Source organism: Pholis gunnellus, assembly GCF_910591455.1.
Source record: "Pholis gunnellus genome assembly, chromosome: 3".
Taxonomy (NCBI): domain Eukaryota; kingdom Metazoa; phylum Chordata; class Actinopteri; order Perciformes; family Pholidae; genus Pholis; species Pholis gunnellus.
This window is the reverse complement of record NC_136529.1, coordinates 5863504-5878069: the sequence shown is the minus strand read 5'-3', so window position 1 is coordinate 5878069 and position 14566 is coordinate 5863504. Positions and strand designations below refer to the sequence as shown.

At 43.7% G+C, this 14566-nt stretch overlaps 1 protein-coding gene across 1 annotated transcript in view; it reads right to left on the bottom strand.

Moving 5' to 3' along the window:
- The window catches only part of arhgef10la (Rho guanine nucleotide exchange factor (GEF) 10-like a), a gene marked incomplete at both ends in the record, with an annotated part of 102084 nt that overhangs the window by 26535 nt on the left and 60983 nt on the right, over positions 1–14566 (bottom strand). The window contains one exon of the mRNA XM_079186286.1: positions 11172–11293. Coding sequence (XP_079042412.1) covers positions 11172–11293 — 122 coding nt within the window. The remainder of the gene's footprint in view (positions 1–11171; positions 11294–14566) is intronic.

Here is a 14566-nt window from a genome sequence, read left to right as displayed (position 1 = left end):
CACAGTGCCTTCCCCCAATTCCACATACCAACAATCTTTTACACGCACTAACAAGCACTAATAGAAAACTTCCACTGTTTATTAACTGGTAATTGACTGGTGCTGGCGCTCCCTCCCCACTGCCTGAGGCTACGGGCAGGACGGACACCGAGTGAATTGCCAGTCAACCTGAAATGACTTACATCCAGAGCAGCACTGCTACAAGTAATGCACACTAAACAAGCTCCTAACATGAGAGACTCTGCAAAGTTGCTGCTCGGGTTATCAAAAATGAAAGCTCTGATGGAGAGCGGTGTCTCCTCATTGATTTCTTCAAGGGATATGAAATGATGCTGAGTTTTTTTGACCATATTTTAGTCTATTTTGACCTTTTCTGTCAACATAAGTTGTGCTTCTCTAACAGCATGTCTGCTGCGGATGCTCAACATCTATCATGAGCTAAAACGTGTTCTGCAGCAGGCCCTAATTTAGTAACTGATTAATGACTGTGACGAACTGCTAATACTCTATATCCATAACGTGTATTTGGATGATGCTCTTAGGCATAAAGAAACACCCCTGCAACTTTCCTTCATGGATTTCTTACAGATTCTTTTCTTGTGCTAGAAATTCAAACTGAAGAGGTGAGCAAACAAAAAAAACAACAACAGTAGAACTGACTTGTATACAGTTTAAAAAACAAATAAAGAATGGGAAAATGTTGTGAAGAAAAATCTGTACAACTGGAAACACAAACAAAAGATCTGCGGAAAAACAAACACAGATGGTGAGATCTGGAAGAACAAAAGTGACTGTTCACTGATGACCGCAGAGACACAACATGCTGTATGCCTGGGGTGACAACACACAACAATTTTGATGAGCACCCTAAAGATGTGACCTTAATTTCAGACTACAATATGATTCACTCCTACTTATTTGTTTTCCTTCTTTAATTTAACAATACAATGTTTCCTGACAGCAGATGGCTAATTGTACCTCTAAAAGTACAAGTTACATTTACATGTGGTATCGTCTGATATCACTCCATCCAACCGAAAAGGTTGGGACCCGCTTCTCTGTAATAAGTCATAAATTCAGATTTCGGACACTTGCATCATCCTTATTTCACTGGCAGGTGTAGTGTTGCATAAAGGTCATTTCTGATAACCGTCAAAGACTAAAGATTCAATTGTGGGCTTTTAGCGAAAAAGTACTGAACATGTTCCCTGTTAACACATGTTTTTGTTCGGCTGTGGGAATTTTTGAGGGCAAAATACAATGTATGCATTTTACACGTTGGAAATAAGGGCACTCAAATAAAGGGTGCACATCTGGGAGCAAATAGGGAGCGATTTCTTTCTGTATTTTCATCAGGGTTTATCAGAATCCGAATCAGCTTTATTGGCCATGTACGTGTACGCATACAAGGAATTTGACTCCGGTTGTACATTGCTCTCCATGTACATACACTGAATTTACAAATAAACAGGAAAAAGAAAAGTAAAATATATTTTAGAAAATTTAAAAACGGGGACAACAAAAAACAAAAAGTAGAACAGATGTAAGCATAAACATTCAACGACTATGTACAGTATAAATATATATATATATCCAAAAAAGTGTGTATATATATATATATATATATATATATATATATATATATACACACTTTATATATGGACACAACCCTATACAACAACAGTGTCCATAGAATTAAGGGGATAGTGCAGAATGGAGGTAGTCGTGCAGTTTGACTGATTAATTGTTCATCAGAGTGACGGCCAGTGGACAGAAGCTGTTCCTGTGTCTGTTTATCTGACAGATACATACATTTTGAGGTAACTAGCTAGTTTTAACCAATATTTGTCTTTCAAAATTGTAACAACTGCCTTTTCGCTGAAAAGGAAAAAGAAACATCATCAAGATATATACACTCAGTATATTAGTCTATTAGATACACCGATGCAATCCAATCGTCCTGCAATAAGTCCTGCGTTTAGAAGAGTCATTGATTCAGCTGTTAGGTCATTTGGGAGGTGGCAGTTTGTGTTCCTGTTGTGGTGTGTTACACTGAAAAGTGTTCCTATCATATTTATTATTCATAATGAGGGAAGGCTGAACATCAAAAACACATCTCTGTGTAATTCAGTACAGTACAATAGCAACACAAACTGCCTCCTCCAAAATGATCATACAGCTGCCAGCTGAGTCTATATACATTGTACAGTATGTATGCCACATAAGCTCTTATACACACACACACACACACACACACACACGTTGTTTGTGGACACACTCTCATGACACAACCATACGGGGACAGCGAGACACTGTTTGCTCATTATCTGTTTTCCAATACATCGTGCTCTCATAATGAAGCTAATACAAAAGGACAACAGGATCAAAGTTGGAACTTGCTTTTCATGTTATGATTTCACGAGCTCGATGTCGCCCCGCGATTTAAAATTCCACCAGCATCTACGAGCGAAGATCAAAGGGCCAACCACCTGCTGTGCTCGCAGGCCTGCGTTACGTTTGGAATATTCAAAGTCATTTGAACACAATAAGATTAAACCATCTGCATGAGAGGGCTGAGTAGACAGTCAGATTTTTAACTCTTGATGGGCACGTATTAGGTGCTTCAGAGGAGGTTGGCACTCGAGGCAAAACCCATCTGGCTATCAGCTTATTATTAAAACCGGCTCAGGACATTTGCCTCAATTTAATAACCACTGTCTGTACAGTAACGATTCCCTGTCTCCCCTGGCTAAGCCACAGATCATATCAGCAATAAGTGGAATGAAGTTGGAGAGCGGTTTTGCATATCGCTGCTCAGCCACTGCCTGACATTGGTAGGACATCACAAACTCATATTCATGACTGGACTGAGATTTTCTTCCTTCCATGTCCTTCACCGCTCCTAGCTGAGCGATTGCAACACGCCCAACAAATGTGATGCAAATTCGCTGTGTCGCTATGCCCCCCCCCCCCCCCCCCCCCAACACACACATAGAGATCCACACACCCACTCCTGCTGACTCCTGCGGCCATGGCAGTTCCAACTCTGGATGAAAGCCGTGTGCTGCCCCTGCATTAATGGGTTCAAAAGAGGACTACGGGCCAAAACTTCTGTGCGTAGTCAATCACTTCCTCCATCTCCACTTCCCCGTCTGACAGAGACGGGAGACATCCCGCACAGGGCTCAGAAAAAGCTCTGGATGAGCGATCTTTACCGACCTCAAAGACAGAAACTGACACAACTGTTTGTCAACACGGGGGTACTAGATGAAACCCCGGGCACAAGAGTGGACGAGGCTTTCTGTAATCCTTTATCAGATGGCAGGAAACGCAAAACAAAGGGAGCTGTGGCACCAGCTCAGTCCTTGCCATGTGGCGGTTGCAGCTACTTTTGCCAAGGAAGCTCTGCACATGAAGGAGCACCTCCCGAATTTCAATCTGCCCCCTACAATGCTTGGATCCTAATTCTGTGGTGGCCTGTTTGGCACGACATGAGACAAACACAAATCACAAGTGTTTCTCAAAACAGGAATCGGATTGTTCAACCGCCGCACTTCAGGCCCATTGTTTCAAGCCCGTATTGTGATATTCTAAAGCAGTTTATATCTTTTTCTAGACATGAGATTACAACCATTAACCATTTCATGAAAGAACAAAAAAAAAAAAAAAAAGAAAAAAAAAAAAAAAAAGAAATTCAAAGATGAGGTCAACTCATTTGTTAAAACTTTCTACACGTAAACACTTTCTAAATCACATAAAAGTCCCTATGTGCACCTGCTTTCAAAGAGAGCAGAGGGTACAGAAAACCTGTCATTAAATCTCTTAACACTGGCCAACACAACAAATGAAGCAGCATCCAGAGTGGTCGTTGTGCATGTCTTGAAAGCAAGTAGCAGGAAGACTAATTAGCAGAGCAGAGAATAAGGAGAGAGCATATCACTGCAGCAGACAGGATTTGTTTGCCACAATAGAAAATCAAAGAGGAGAGAGAGCCTTCTCCCCTTTTCCTTTGGAATTGATGCAGTTTTTCGCCTCTCCACATTGACGTAAAGAGGAAGAATGTGACCGAATTAGCACATTTAGCAGATCTGCAGGATTTCCCTTCTGGGTACATAATTTGTTCCTGCATGCTATCTTGACAAGTACAGAGTGAGCAGAAACTCTGGGCCAGAGAAGGAGGGCTCTACTCTGAGGCATTGCGAGAGTGTCTTTGATTCCCTGTAATTAGTACGTTAACTGTCACAGCAACAGATCAGGCCCTTTGCAAATAACCTCAATGTCAAGCGGTGGGTGTGTCTCCCCGTTCCACGTCTATACAGACGCCGCACTGCCCTCTGTTGGCGAGGAGAGTCATGAAGGGGGAAGGAAATGCATAGCATGGAAGCCAGACTTGCGGTGCGAGCAAGTGGCAACTACAATGTAGTCATGCCATGTAAATTATAGCAAGGCGACTGAACTAACGTGCAGTAAATCAACCTCTTTAGTGCACCTTAACTGTGAAAATCAAACCGAGCAGTTAAAATAAAACCCCACCTTAATCCTGTCATTACGTTGGCAAATTAAAAAATCCCAAATCCTTTTCACCGTCCGTGTTCCAGCTGTTTAGTAAATGAATTAAGAGCTCAGGTACACGGGATGCAATGACGACAGGACTACATTAGCATGCTGATGCTAACGCAGTCTCTCTCATATTCATTTCAATACACACACAGCGGCAATGTTGCTGCCGAGCACAACAGGTCTTGCTGTCCATGGCTGTACTGTTGACATCCATTCATAATACAACTCATATATGCTCTCATGTTATTGGTTACATCATCTTCGACTTCTTTTGGAACACTAGAAACCCTGTATCCTACACTATTAGGTCAAATTGAACCTAATAATGAATCTAATAAACTTGGAATACATGTACATTTTCTTTTCTTTACATTCAATTTACAGGGGCTCATGAAAATTACGACACGCACACCTCCATTTAGTCACCTGCATCTAATAATAACAGCACGTCAGTCAAGATTTACACCAGGGGTGCCCACCCACCACAACTACATTTCTGCCTCTGTGGCTTTTGCATCGCTGTTTGCTGCTGACATGGGACTTATCGCAAACGGAGGCAGCAGAGCCAGCACTTTCAAGCTTTTTGGCTTGAAAGTACCGTATAACCATTACTTGAGTTTAATAAAGTTGACTTCTGATGCGGCCTAGTCTGGGCAGAGTGGAGAGATCCAGATCTGCAAAAGCAGAAAGCCTGCCCTCTGTACACTCCTGGTACATTACTTAAGAGGTCAGAAACTGTCACAACTCTCTCTGAGCTGTTCTCTGCAAATGCCAAAGTTTGACTTCTGCCCTGACCTCAGCAAGAGGTGCTCTTTGATCGGGAGTGTTAAGCAGTCAGAGCTTGTGGGCTGTCACTTTCCCCTGTATCTGTGACAGTGACAAGTCTGGTGTGTCTGGAGGTGGGTTCCAGCTGAGCCGAGCCAAGCTGACCAGGAGGGCCAGGGCCGCATCAGCAACGTGATCCGGGCGTCACGCAGAGGAAGTAGATTGACACTTGGGTCCTGCATTTAAATATTCTGCATGCTGAAAGCTTGGCTTCCCGCTTTTCAATGAGCAGCAGGAGAGAACTGTGGTACACGTTTACAGAGAGAGTGGCTCCAATAATGTAAAGCACGATTTGAGTCAAGTGCAGGTCTCTCAGTGCATTTCAACAAACACTTCATCAAATAGAAATCGATCGGGAGATGTGTTATACTGAATTCCTTAGCATCTCCGCAGAGTGAACCTTGCAGCAGGAAGCCATCGGAGCAGTTTAAGAGAGAGAAAAATGTATGTTTGTGTCTATGAATTTCATTTTGCAGAGCGCACCTGTTGATTTTGGTAGTGGCTGCCACATTAGGCTCTGCCACATGTCCTGAAAACATCAGCTTAATGCTTGATATTAGGCGAGCATCTTTTACATTAAAATGTAATCTCACTCTGAAATGGAACTCAAACATCATGCAGGAACTCACATCCTGTGCAGGTAGAAAACACTTTAAGCAGCTGATGGGTATCCACTGACAGCATACTGGCAAGATGACTTGTGCAAATGATAATGAAGCCAAAAACGGCTAAATAGAGAAATAAAGCGTGGCCCAGTCAGCGTTGTTGGTCATCATCATGATTCATTTGACCCTGATGATCACAGAAAAGCCTGTACATTCGCCTCCATTCCTAACAAGTAATACATAGGGAGAACCAATCTGGATGAGGCTCAGGTCTGAACTAGAACAACTTGCTCGAGCACAGGTGCATCCCGCTGTTTTGTGGATATCGCTGCAGTGTTACAAAGGGAGCTGCGTGGTTAGAAGGAGCTTTTAAGCCATGCTGTGGCATCCATTCTCTGCAAATCAGAGAGGTGGCTGATGTCTGCTTCTCTGTAAAGGCAGCGAACGACCTTCAAGAAAAACAGAGGGAGAAGCATCGCAGGAGGTGTCAATGCGATGACTTTACCTTAAAGAAATTAGAATTTTAAAAAACAGGCTAGAAGGGGGAGAGGAAATAAATCACCAGAAAGGCGTTGCAGCAGGGAAAGGCCACCTCTTCACACTGTGCTCCTTTTTAATCTATATTTCATAACATAGTGTCTGTTATGCTGTGTGCTACAGTGCATACACACACACACACACACACACACACGAACACACACACACACACACAGCCTTCACACTCAGTTGTTCCCTTCATCTTGACTGTAAGGGCCATCGAGTCATTCACCAGACAATGCGATGCACACAGTGTACTTCGTCACTCAACAAGCTAATTTTCTGTACTTTACGGTCGCTTTCATGTGGCTAGCTGCTGCACGCACAGCGCTGCTCTCTTGTCACTCCATCAGCGAGGGTGAAGATGGATGACACAGCGAGCGAGAGGGACACGCACCACATGCCCCCGAAAAGCACCGGCTAGTCCAAGTAAATAAGCACAGGTCCCATTGACCCGGTACAGTGTAGTTTCACCACATGACACGGACAGAGATGATGACCGATAACATGTTTGATGGGTTTTGAAGACTGAATCTGAGCTATATAAACTAGTGGAGTGTATAACTAGTGAGATGTGACTGAGCTTTTAGCGGTTTTCTGAGCTGAGACACAGAAGCTAATCCTCTCAGAAAGAGAACGGAAGCTAACCCCGATGCAGCCGAACCCTTTCCCAGTTTGTCATTACGCACTTCAAAGCATATATGATGAAATCCCCCAAGGTATTATAAGAGCTCTGGCATAGCAGCCCTCCTCAACCCTGTCCTAGCCTAATGCCTCATAAACGGAGTTTGGAAACATGCCGGTTTACTATTTTGAAAGTCTTTGGAGCCTTGGATCTTGAGGAACCTTTTAGAGTTGCAGAGAGAGAGAGAGGTGCTTTCCTGCTGGAGGAGATCATTAATGCGGCCGAGGGATTCCTGTCCCCTCGCCACGAAATACTGCACATACAGTATGCACATGTGGTTCTTTTGAGAATGTTTAGATCAGGACAGGAACCGGGCATTGATCTTCTTCAAAGCTCTGTTGAATGAGTGCTTATAATGAAATGCAGTGTGCGCGAGAAAATATGTGTCCTAGATAGAGACAGGCACATCATTTAAGCCATTCAGTTCCATTCAGTGACGCCACCCAATGCCACTTGTTATACAGCTTGCTGAGCCGTCTGATGATTTGGTTTCATGAATGCATCTGTTATAGGCCTTCACACTGACACAGCCTGCAGAACAGAGCTGAAAGAAACAGCTGGTTCACACAGTCAAACAGGGCAGTGAGGGAAACGGCTGAGTTAAGTTCTAGAGACAGCGTCAAAAAAGACAGAAATATCACTACAATCCCTGCAAACAAAACGCCTTTGTTAACGCTTGTAGCGCATGCAAGAAAGTCAATATTCCGAGATACAGCTGCTACTTCTGGGACAGTGAGTATAGGGAGGTCTGCAAACAAAGCAGAAGGTCTGCAAACTATTATGTTGAATGTTTCGGTGACCATTTAGTCTATAAAATGTCAGCGAATAATGAAAAATGAAGACGGCAAATGTCAGGAATGTCTGAATGTGATTTCACATTTCTGTATAACATTTGTGTCAAAGATTGAGTCAAATTCTGATCGATCTGTAACAACTACAGGCATCAGTCCTGTTCAAATCAATATCATGCACCGATATGCTACTCATGCAAGAAGATGCTTATAATTCTTCCATTTAACAGCTGACTCTCCTGGTTCAGCTGTTACCTTCTCCGCTGTAGCGTCTCCTCATAACGTCTTAACCCAACTGCATCGCACTCTCCCTTTGGGCCGCTCCGTTTCATCTCTCAAAATGGCAGAGAGGGCAACGAAACGGAGCGCGCAGAGACTGTTTAAACAACAGGGACCATCAGAATGTGGTTTGTCTATTATCAAAGATAGCGTCTGGTTCTGTGTGTGTGTATGTTCGTGTGAGAGAGATAGAGAGAGCGAGAGGGGAAGAGAAAGACAAGGAGAAAATGAAAGAGATAAATTGAGTGGAGGCCGTCTGCCCCCACTGTTCTCACTCAGCGGACTTGTGATAAGGTTTATCTCCGGTGCCTAACGAGTTCGCCCAGTAGCCCTCACCAGCTCCCACCGAGTGGACCGGCGCGCGCAGAGATGCACACGGCCAGCAGTAGGTTGACATCCCTTAGGTGACCTGTGCGCCTTGTTCATGCTACGCTGCTTTGGAACTTTTATTTTCTGACGGAAATGGCTTCGGCCCCTTCGGCCACATCTCTTTTAATCTCGGATTTCTTTTTTTTTTCTTCTTCGCCTCCTTTTCTTCATCCTTTCTACTCACTGTAACTCAGACTGCCAAGAGAAGCTGCAAGAGCTGGAGAAAGAGATGCTGCGGAGCTTTGGCACAGAGAGGCGTGTGTGTGTCCCAGAGGCAGTGGCTGAGGCAAAGATGGAGACACAGAGAGGGAGAGGGGGGGGGGGGTCTGCTGAGTTAAGCCCCTAATCACAGTCTGCTCTGCATGAAGGACTTAAAGTCACTCCATTTAATGCTACCTACTCTTTAGTGAAAAAAAAAAGGAAAAGAAATACTACTGCTTACCTCCTCAGCTTTCTGATACCCAGCCCCCCCCCCCCCCCCCGTTCCTATCACAGACCCATTCACAGAGGTGCACAGTGCACAGCCAAACATATACAGAGAAACATGCAGCTCGAGCACATGCGTCGCAAAACTGAAATGAGCACGTACTTGCTGACACAGCAATGCAAGCATGAACGTTCCCCTTTCATCTAGCTTTAGCCTTAATAACATTGAGCGACCAGCGCAGGTCTTTTACAGCAACGACTGATGTGAAAACATACATGCTCAGTTTGACAGCTGTCAGAAAATAACACACCGCGTGAAACACTTTTTCACGGCAAAAACCACATTGCTGGGCGGACGTGCGGCTGCCGTGCCCTGCACCGGCGTGCTCAGGTGCTTCATTTGTTTGCGCGTGGAGAGGAGAGTATGAGCAAGATCCTTAAGAGACTGCAGGGTCCCACTGGCTCAAAATACATTAATTGACTTGGCGCCGCTTCCAGCCAGGTGTAACACACTTTGGCAGAGCACTGCGGAACGCCGGCGAGATCTTTTGGGAAACCCTACCCCCCCACCCTACCGCGTCGAAGCTACACTTTCCGCACTTCCAGCCGCCGTTTCACCTCACCCTTCCTATCTCGTCCGCTTGGCCAGCAGACTAGGGGGTTGGCGTGCAGGTCTTAATCTAATGGTGGAACATTGATTTATGCTTGGGTGTCCCGCAGCCATTAAGATAATTGCATGATCACTTTATAACATCCTCCCCCCAGTGGCCATGGTAATTTGGCTCCCCACCCACCACCCACCTTGCTCAGTGAGACCCATAACCACATTACAGCGCAAGGAAATGTGGTCGGGAATATCATCTTTCAGCCCTTGCAAATTGATTTTATACCATTCCCACTGACTTCTAAACCCCTTTTAGTCTATCTCTCACCTGTGCTGACCATTTGATCTATTGGAGGCTTCTAGGTCTTAACAGCTTGTATTGATCGAAGTTCTTCAGCCAGCATCTTAGGGGATGCTCTGGTGTCACCTTGTAATTCCAACAGTCTAGGTGTTTTTGAGTGAGATCATCGCTGAGCCAATGTATTTTTAGCTGTTAGGGCAAGACAAGTGGGCTTTGATTGCTTTCAATGGGAAATGACTGTGTTAAATGGCACTATGATCTCTTGCAACAAAATCTTTATCAAAATAAAGATCCCACCGCCGCCATGGACTAATGGCTGCTTGAGAGGAGAACTTAGCGTCAGTGAAAGTCAAACTGCTTTAACGGAGTGAGCCAAAGGGAAGCACTTTGCTTCTTGAGTAGAATTGCTGCAGCTCTACTCGAGAAGATGCAGCGATACTAAACTTTAAACACAGCAACAACAGTAAGATGATCCATGATCCAAGTCATCTATTCCATCGTACTTTCTACTTCATTATTAATTATTAATAATAGTTTCTGCGTTTTATTGTGTGCATCCAATTAAAATAAACTTAATTAAAATAAACAGCCAGACTGTAAAATTCCTTTCTATGGTATTATGCTAAGTGCTTTACTACGTCATCACTCACCATAGTCTGTTTGTACGTTGTATTTATTTTTGCTTATTTGTTTGCATTAAAATACTTCTTTGGCTATATGACCAGAAAGGGTTGGACAGTATGACAACACCTACAAAGGTTGTGATACCATTTACCCCGAGGTAGCTTCCCCTTTGCTTTTTGCTTATAGATACATTTACATTTAGGATGTTTGCATAATGGGAGAAAGTACCTTTTATACCTTTCTGTTTTATATATCAGTGGTTTCTCTGCTGAATTTAAAATAATTTCTGCATCATATATATATATAATCATTACCTACAATGTATCCATCAGTCTTCCAGTGTTTACTGTCTGGACTATAGCTGAGCTGCAGTGACACTACTTTTTGTTTGTTTGTTTATGTGTTCATGTGATGTGTGCAAACACGAAAAGACTGTGATATGCAAATGTGATCCTTTTGAAACACGTACTAACTGTCAGAGTTCATGTGACTTAGATCTCTTGAAGCTTCTGAGCACATGGTAAACCTGTTCTCATTAGGAAAGGATCTTTGCCGGCGGATTTACCTTTCTCTCCGGTGACTTAGTAGCAAAGACAGGCATGTGACAGGCCAGCAGCGGACAGGAAAACGGGGACATCGTCTTCCCTTCGTCCTGTCCACATAACCAGCCCAGTGAATTCTCCTCCCCTGAAAAAGAAAACAAGAGAGATTTTTTATTTATTCTCAGAAATGTGCTACTAACTTGTTGCTGTAGTTTTTTTTTGTTTGACATCCTGCATCTGACCCTCACAGTGCGATATCGCCTCCTTCCAGCTACGTCAACACCACGCAAAATCATTAGTAAGACATTTTGCTACCGCAGGTATGTAATGTATAAATGGTGTTATCAGCATGTGAACGTTCTAATCAGCCAGAGGCTTATTCCCTGTTGTAGGAGGCGAGGCCGGGTACTGCCAACACAGGGCCTCAACAGTGATTAAACCTGCACTTAATCAACAGTGAGAGTCAGTCCCAGCAGGAAAAATGCAACTGCTGGATTTGAGTTATAATAATGGATTTGCCTGGCGTATGCGCCATCACCCTGCCGCCCTCGTAGCTCTGAGCCGTACAACAGGTGGGCCTCTGACAAGGCGGCGGGCAAATCAGCCAAAGTACTCCCATTATAAAATGTTGCAATCATAAATTTCAATTTACGGGAACTAAATTGTGCATGAAATTTAACAGCTTGCTAAAATTTGCTTCCCTGCGTCGTTACCATACGTTACCTTGGAACAAGCTACACTTTATATCTGTTGTCTGCCCCCCGAGGCACGGTCACAGATGCATCGGACGCATTTGCAGAAGTAAAAATGGAGTTTGTTTGATGTAGAGTATTATTTGCTCACTCTCCTTGTAAGGAGAGCGCCTCAGGGCCAAATAGATGGGCTCGCACTGACGGCACCGAGGTTATAAAATTAGATTTATTCCTCTGTTTTGGCCACACTGACACAACCCTTGTTAGGCCAAACTTCATGTTTAAACTGAAGTGACTGACATTACCTTTTTGTTTCTGATTATGTACTCGCCTTTATAAGAACAATGAAGTGAAATAAAACATGTGTACCTCACTCGTTTCAGAATTACCACTGACATTCCTGAACAAACATAAATGTGACATCACTCTTGACAGTTTGCAAACAGTGGAGCGAAATCCTTGTCACATTCAAAGCTTGAGTACATCTGAATGAAGGACATAACGTATTGATACAAAAGGCAAACACCAAGGACAGGAATGAGCAGCATTGGGTATATGTGGGTTGGATGTTTCCATATATCAAAGACGAATCAAATTCTATGACTGTTTTCTCTTGGATTTTTCATTGTTCCCCTTTCAATCTTTTTTTAATTGGAGTTTCATTCGTTCATCTCCCTTCTAATCTAAACAATGGATACCTCAAAACATCTGTGAATTTAATATCTGCATGGCTACACGCTACACAGGGTGAAAACACCATATATATATATATATATATATATATATATATATATACATATACACATATATATATATATATATATTTTACGTTGTCCAACTTCTACACTTTGAAAATGTTGACAGCAGAGAGCAAATTATGTTTGAAAAAAAAAAGAATGAAACCAGCCGAGACAGTGAGGCTGGTGTTGTTTTCACCCTGTGAGTCTGTGTGTGAGTCATCATGGCCAAATGTGGTCCTGGAGTCGCCTACTGTAGCGGTAACTACCACAGAAGCTGCTGTGAGTATGTTGCCAGGTGTCTGTTGTTATGGTGACAACAGACACACATGTCACTGCGGCTAGAGAGGTGTTTTGTCACAGCTTGCCTGGAAGAGAGCAGAAGCAGCCCTTGAGACGGATGGTCGGCTTGTCCGCAGCAGCGGGGAGTATAAGGCAGAGGGACCGTTGGGCCGAGCGCCTGCCGCCGCCGGACACCAGCCCGCTGCTCATTTTCTGCACCAACGCATGGCGGAATTAGAAAGCTAGCTAACTAGCTAGCTAACTAGCCAGCTGTCCCCTGGTCACCTTAATGCTACACCGGTTCCAGAAAATGAGCCGAACAAAGTTGTCACTTGCTTTCCTACGCTGTGATAACAAGTGTGTGGAGGAAGCATTAAGTTGTTAAGTTGTCCTCATTTACTCTGGCTCTCTACGCTACGTGACGTTTCACTGCTGTTACTGCAGAACCCTCACATCTGGGAGGTGCATTGATCCCTTCTACTCCGATTTCAACAGCCTTTCTATGAAGAAGTTTACTGTGAAGAACGATTTTAAATCATTCAGTCATTTATATTTGCAGTCATCTGGAGTTGTGGAGTGTTCTTTAATAATTAATATTTTGGGGAGGGTTTGGCCTGTGGGCCGACTATCCCTCAGCGGGCCCCCTGCCAGGATACAGAGAGGTGTGAGGTCACTTATTAAAAGACTTTAATTGAGGGCAGATTGCTTCAGGTGAGGAAGCAGGGCCAGTGATTTCCTTTACCCCAGAGTAATCATCAACTTTATAAAGCTAATTATTAGATTAGCATAAATAATGTTCCTTTTGGGTACACTGGCTTCTACTACTGAATTTGTCAGTCAGTAAAAATAAGTCCAGTTACCCATTTAAAAAAAAGAGGCAGAGAGAGAGAGAGAGAGAGAGAGAGACCGAGACCGAGACCGAGACCGGGACACAGAGTTGATGTGAGGGAACACAAATTACTCTTAACCTTTAATCCCATGTGGTAATAATGATGATGAATAACGCTGAACACATCAGACGCACAGAACTAAATCGAAAACGGCACAAAACAGGGACACGCAGGCCACTCACCTCAACACACACACACACACACACGTCTACACTTCTTTATTTACTAAATCATTTCATCAGTTGGACCTCTGAACACAGGAAAACACAACACTCAAGAGTTGTTGCTCCAGCACATACCTCTTCTATAGAGAATTACCTTTTTTCACTTTCACAGTAATTTGTCAACACAAAAGGCAGATTCTGTATGTATTTGGATAGTTGTACATTGGAAGACATGACCATAAAACGACCTTGATATTTCAAACACTTAGTAAGAACGCAGGCTCATCTTTTCACGACATATATCCGGGCTACCTCACGATAAAGCCAGGAGTCTGTCCTTCGCATATCTCCAGAACCATTCATCCGATCCACTTCACACTTCATGTGGATGTACTGCTGGGGAACCTGGGACGTGTAGTGTCAAAGTTCAATATTAATAAACTTTGATTAAACAAGAGATAGCGATCTGTGCAGCTGTGGGGGGGGGGGGCTCTGCTGGGCTACAGGCTGGGAGACATTGATTGCAGTTCACTTTTGATGCCGGATGCTGAATGAACTCATGTTACGACTGAGAGGCAGCACTTCAATCGGACCGCTTTGAACGGGTACGCTTTCCATACAGCCGCGCTCCAGACTGGCATGCACCCTGACAT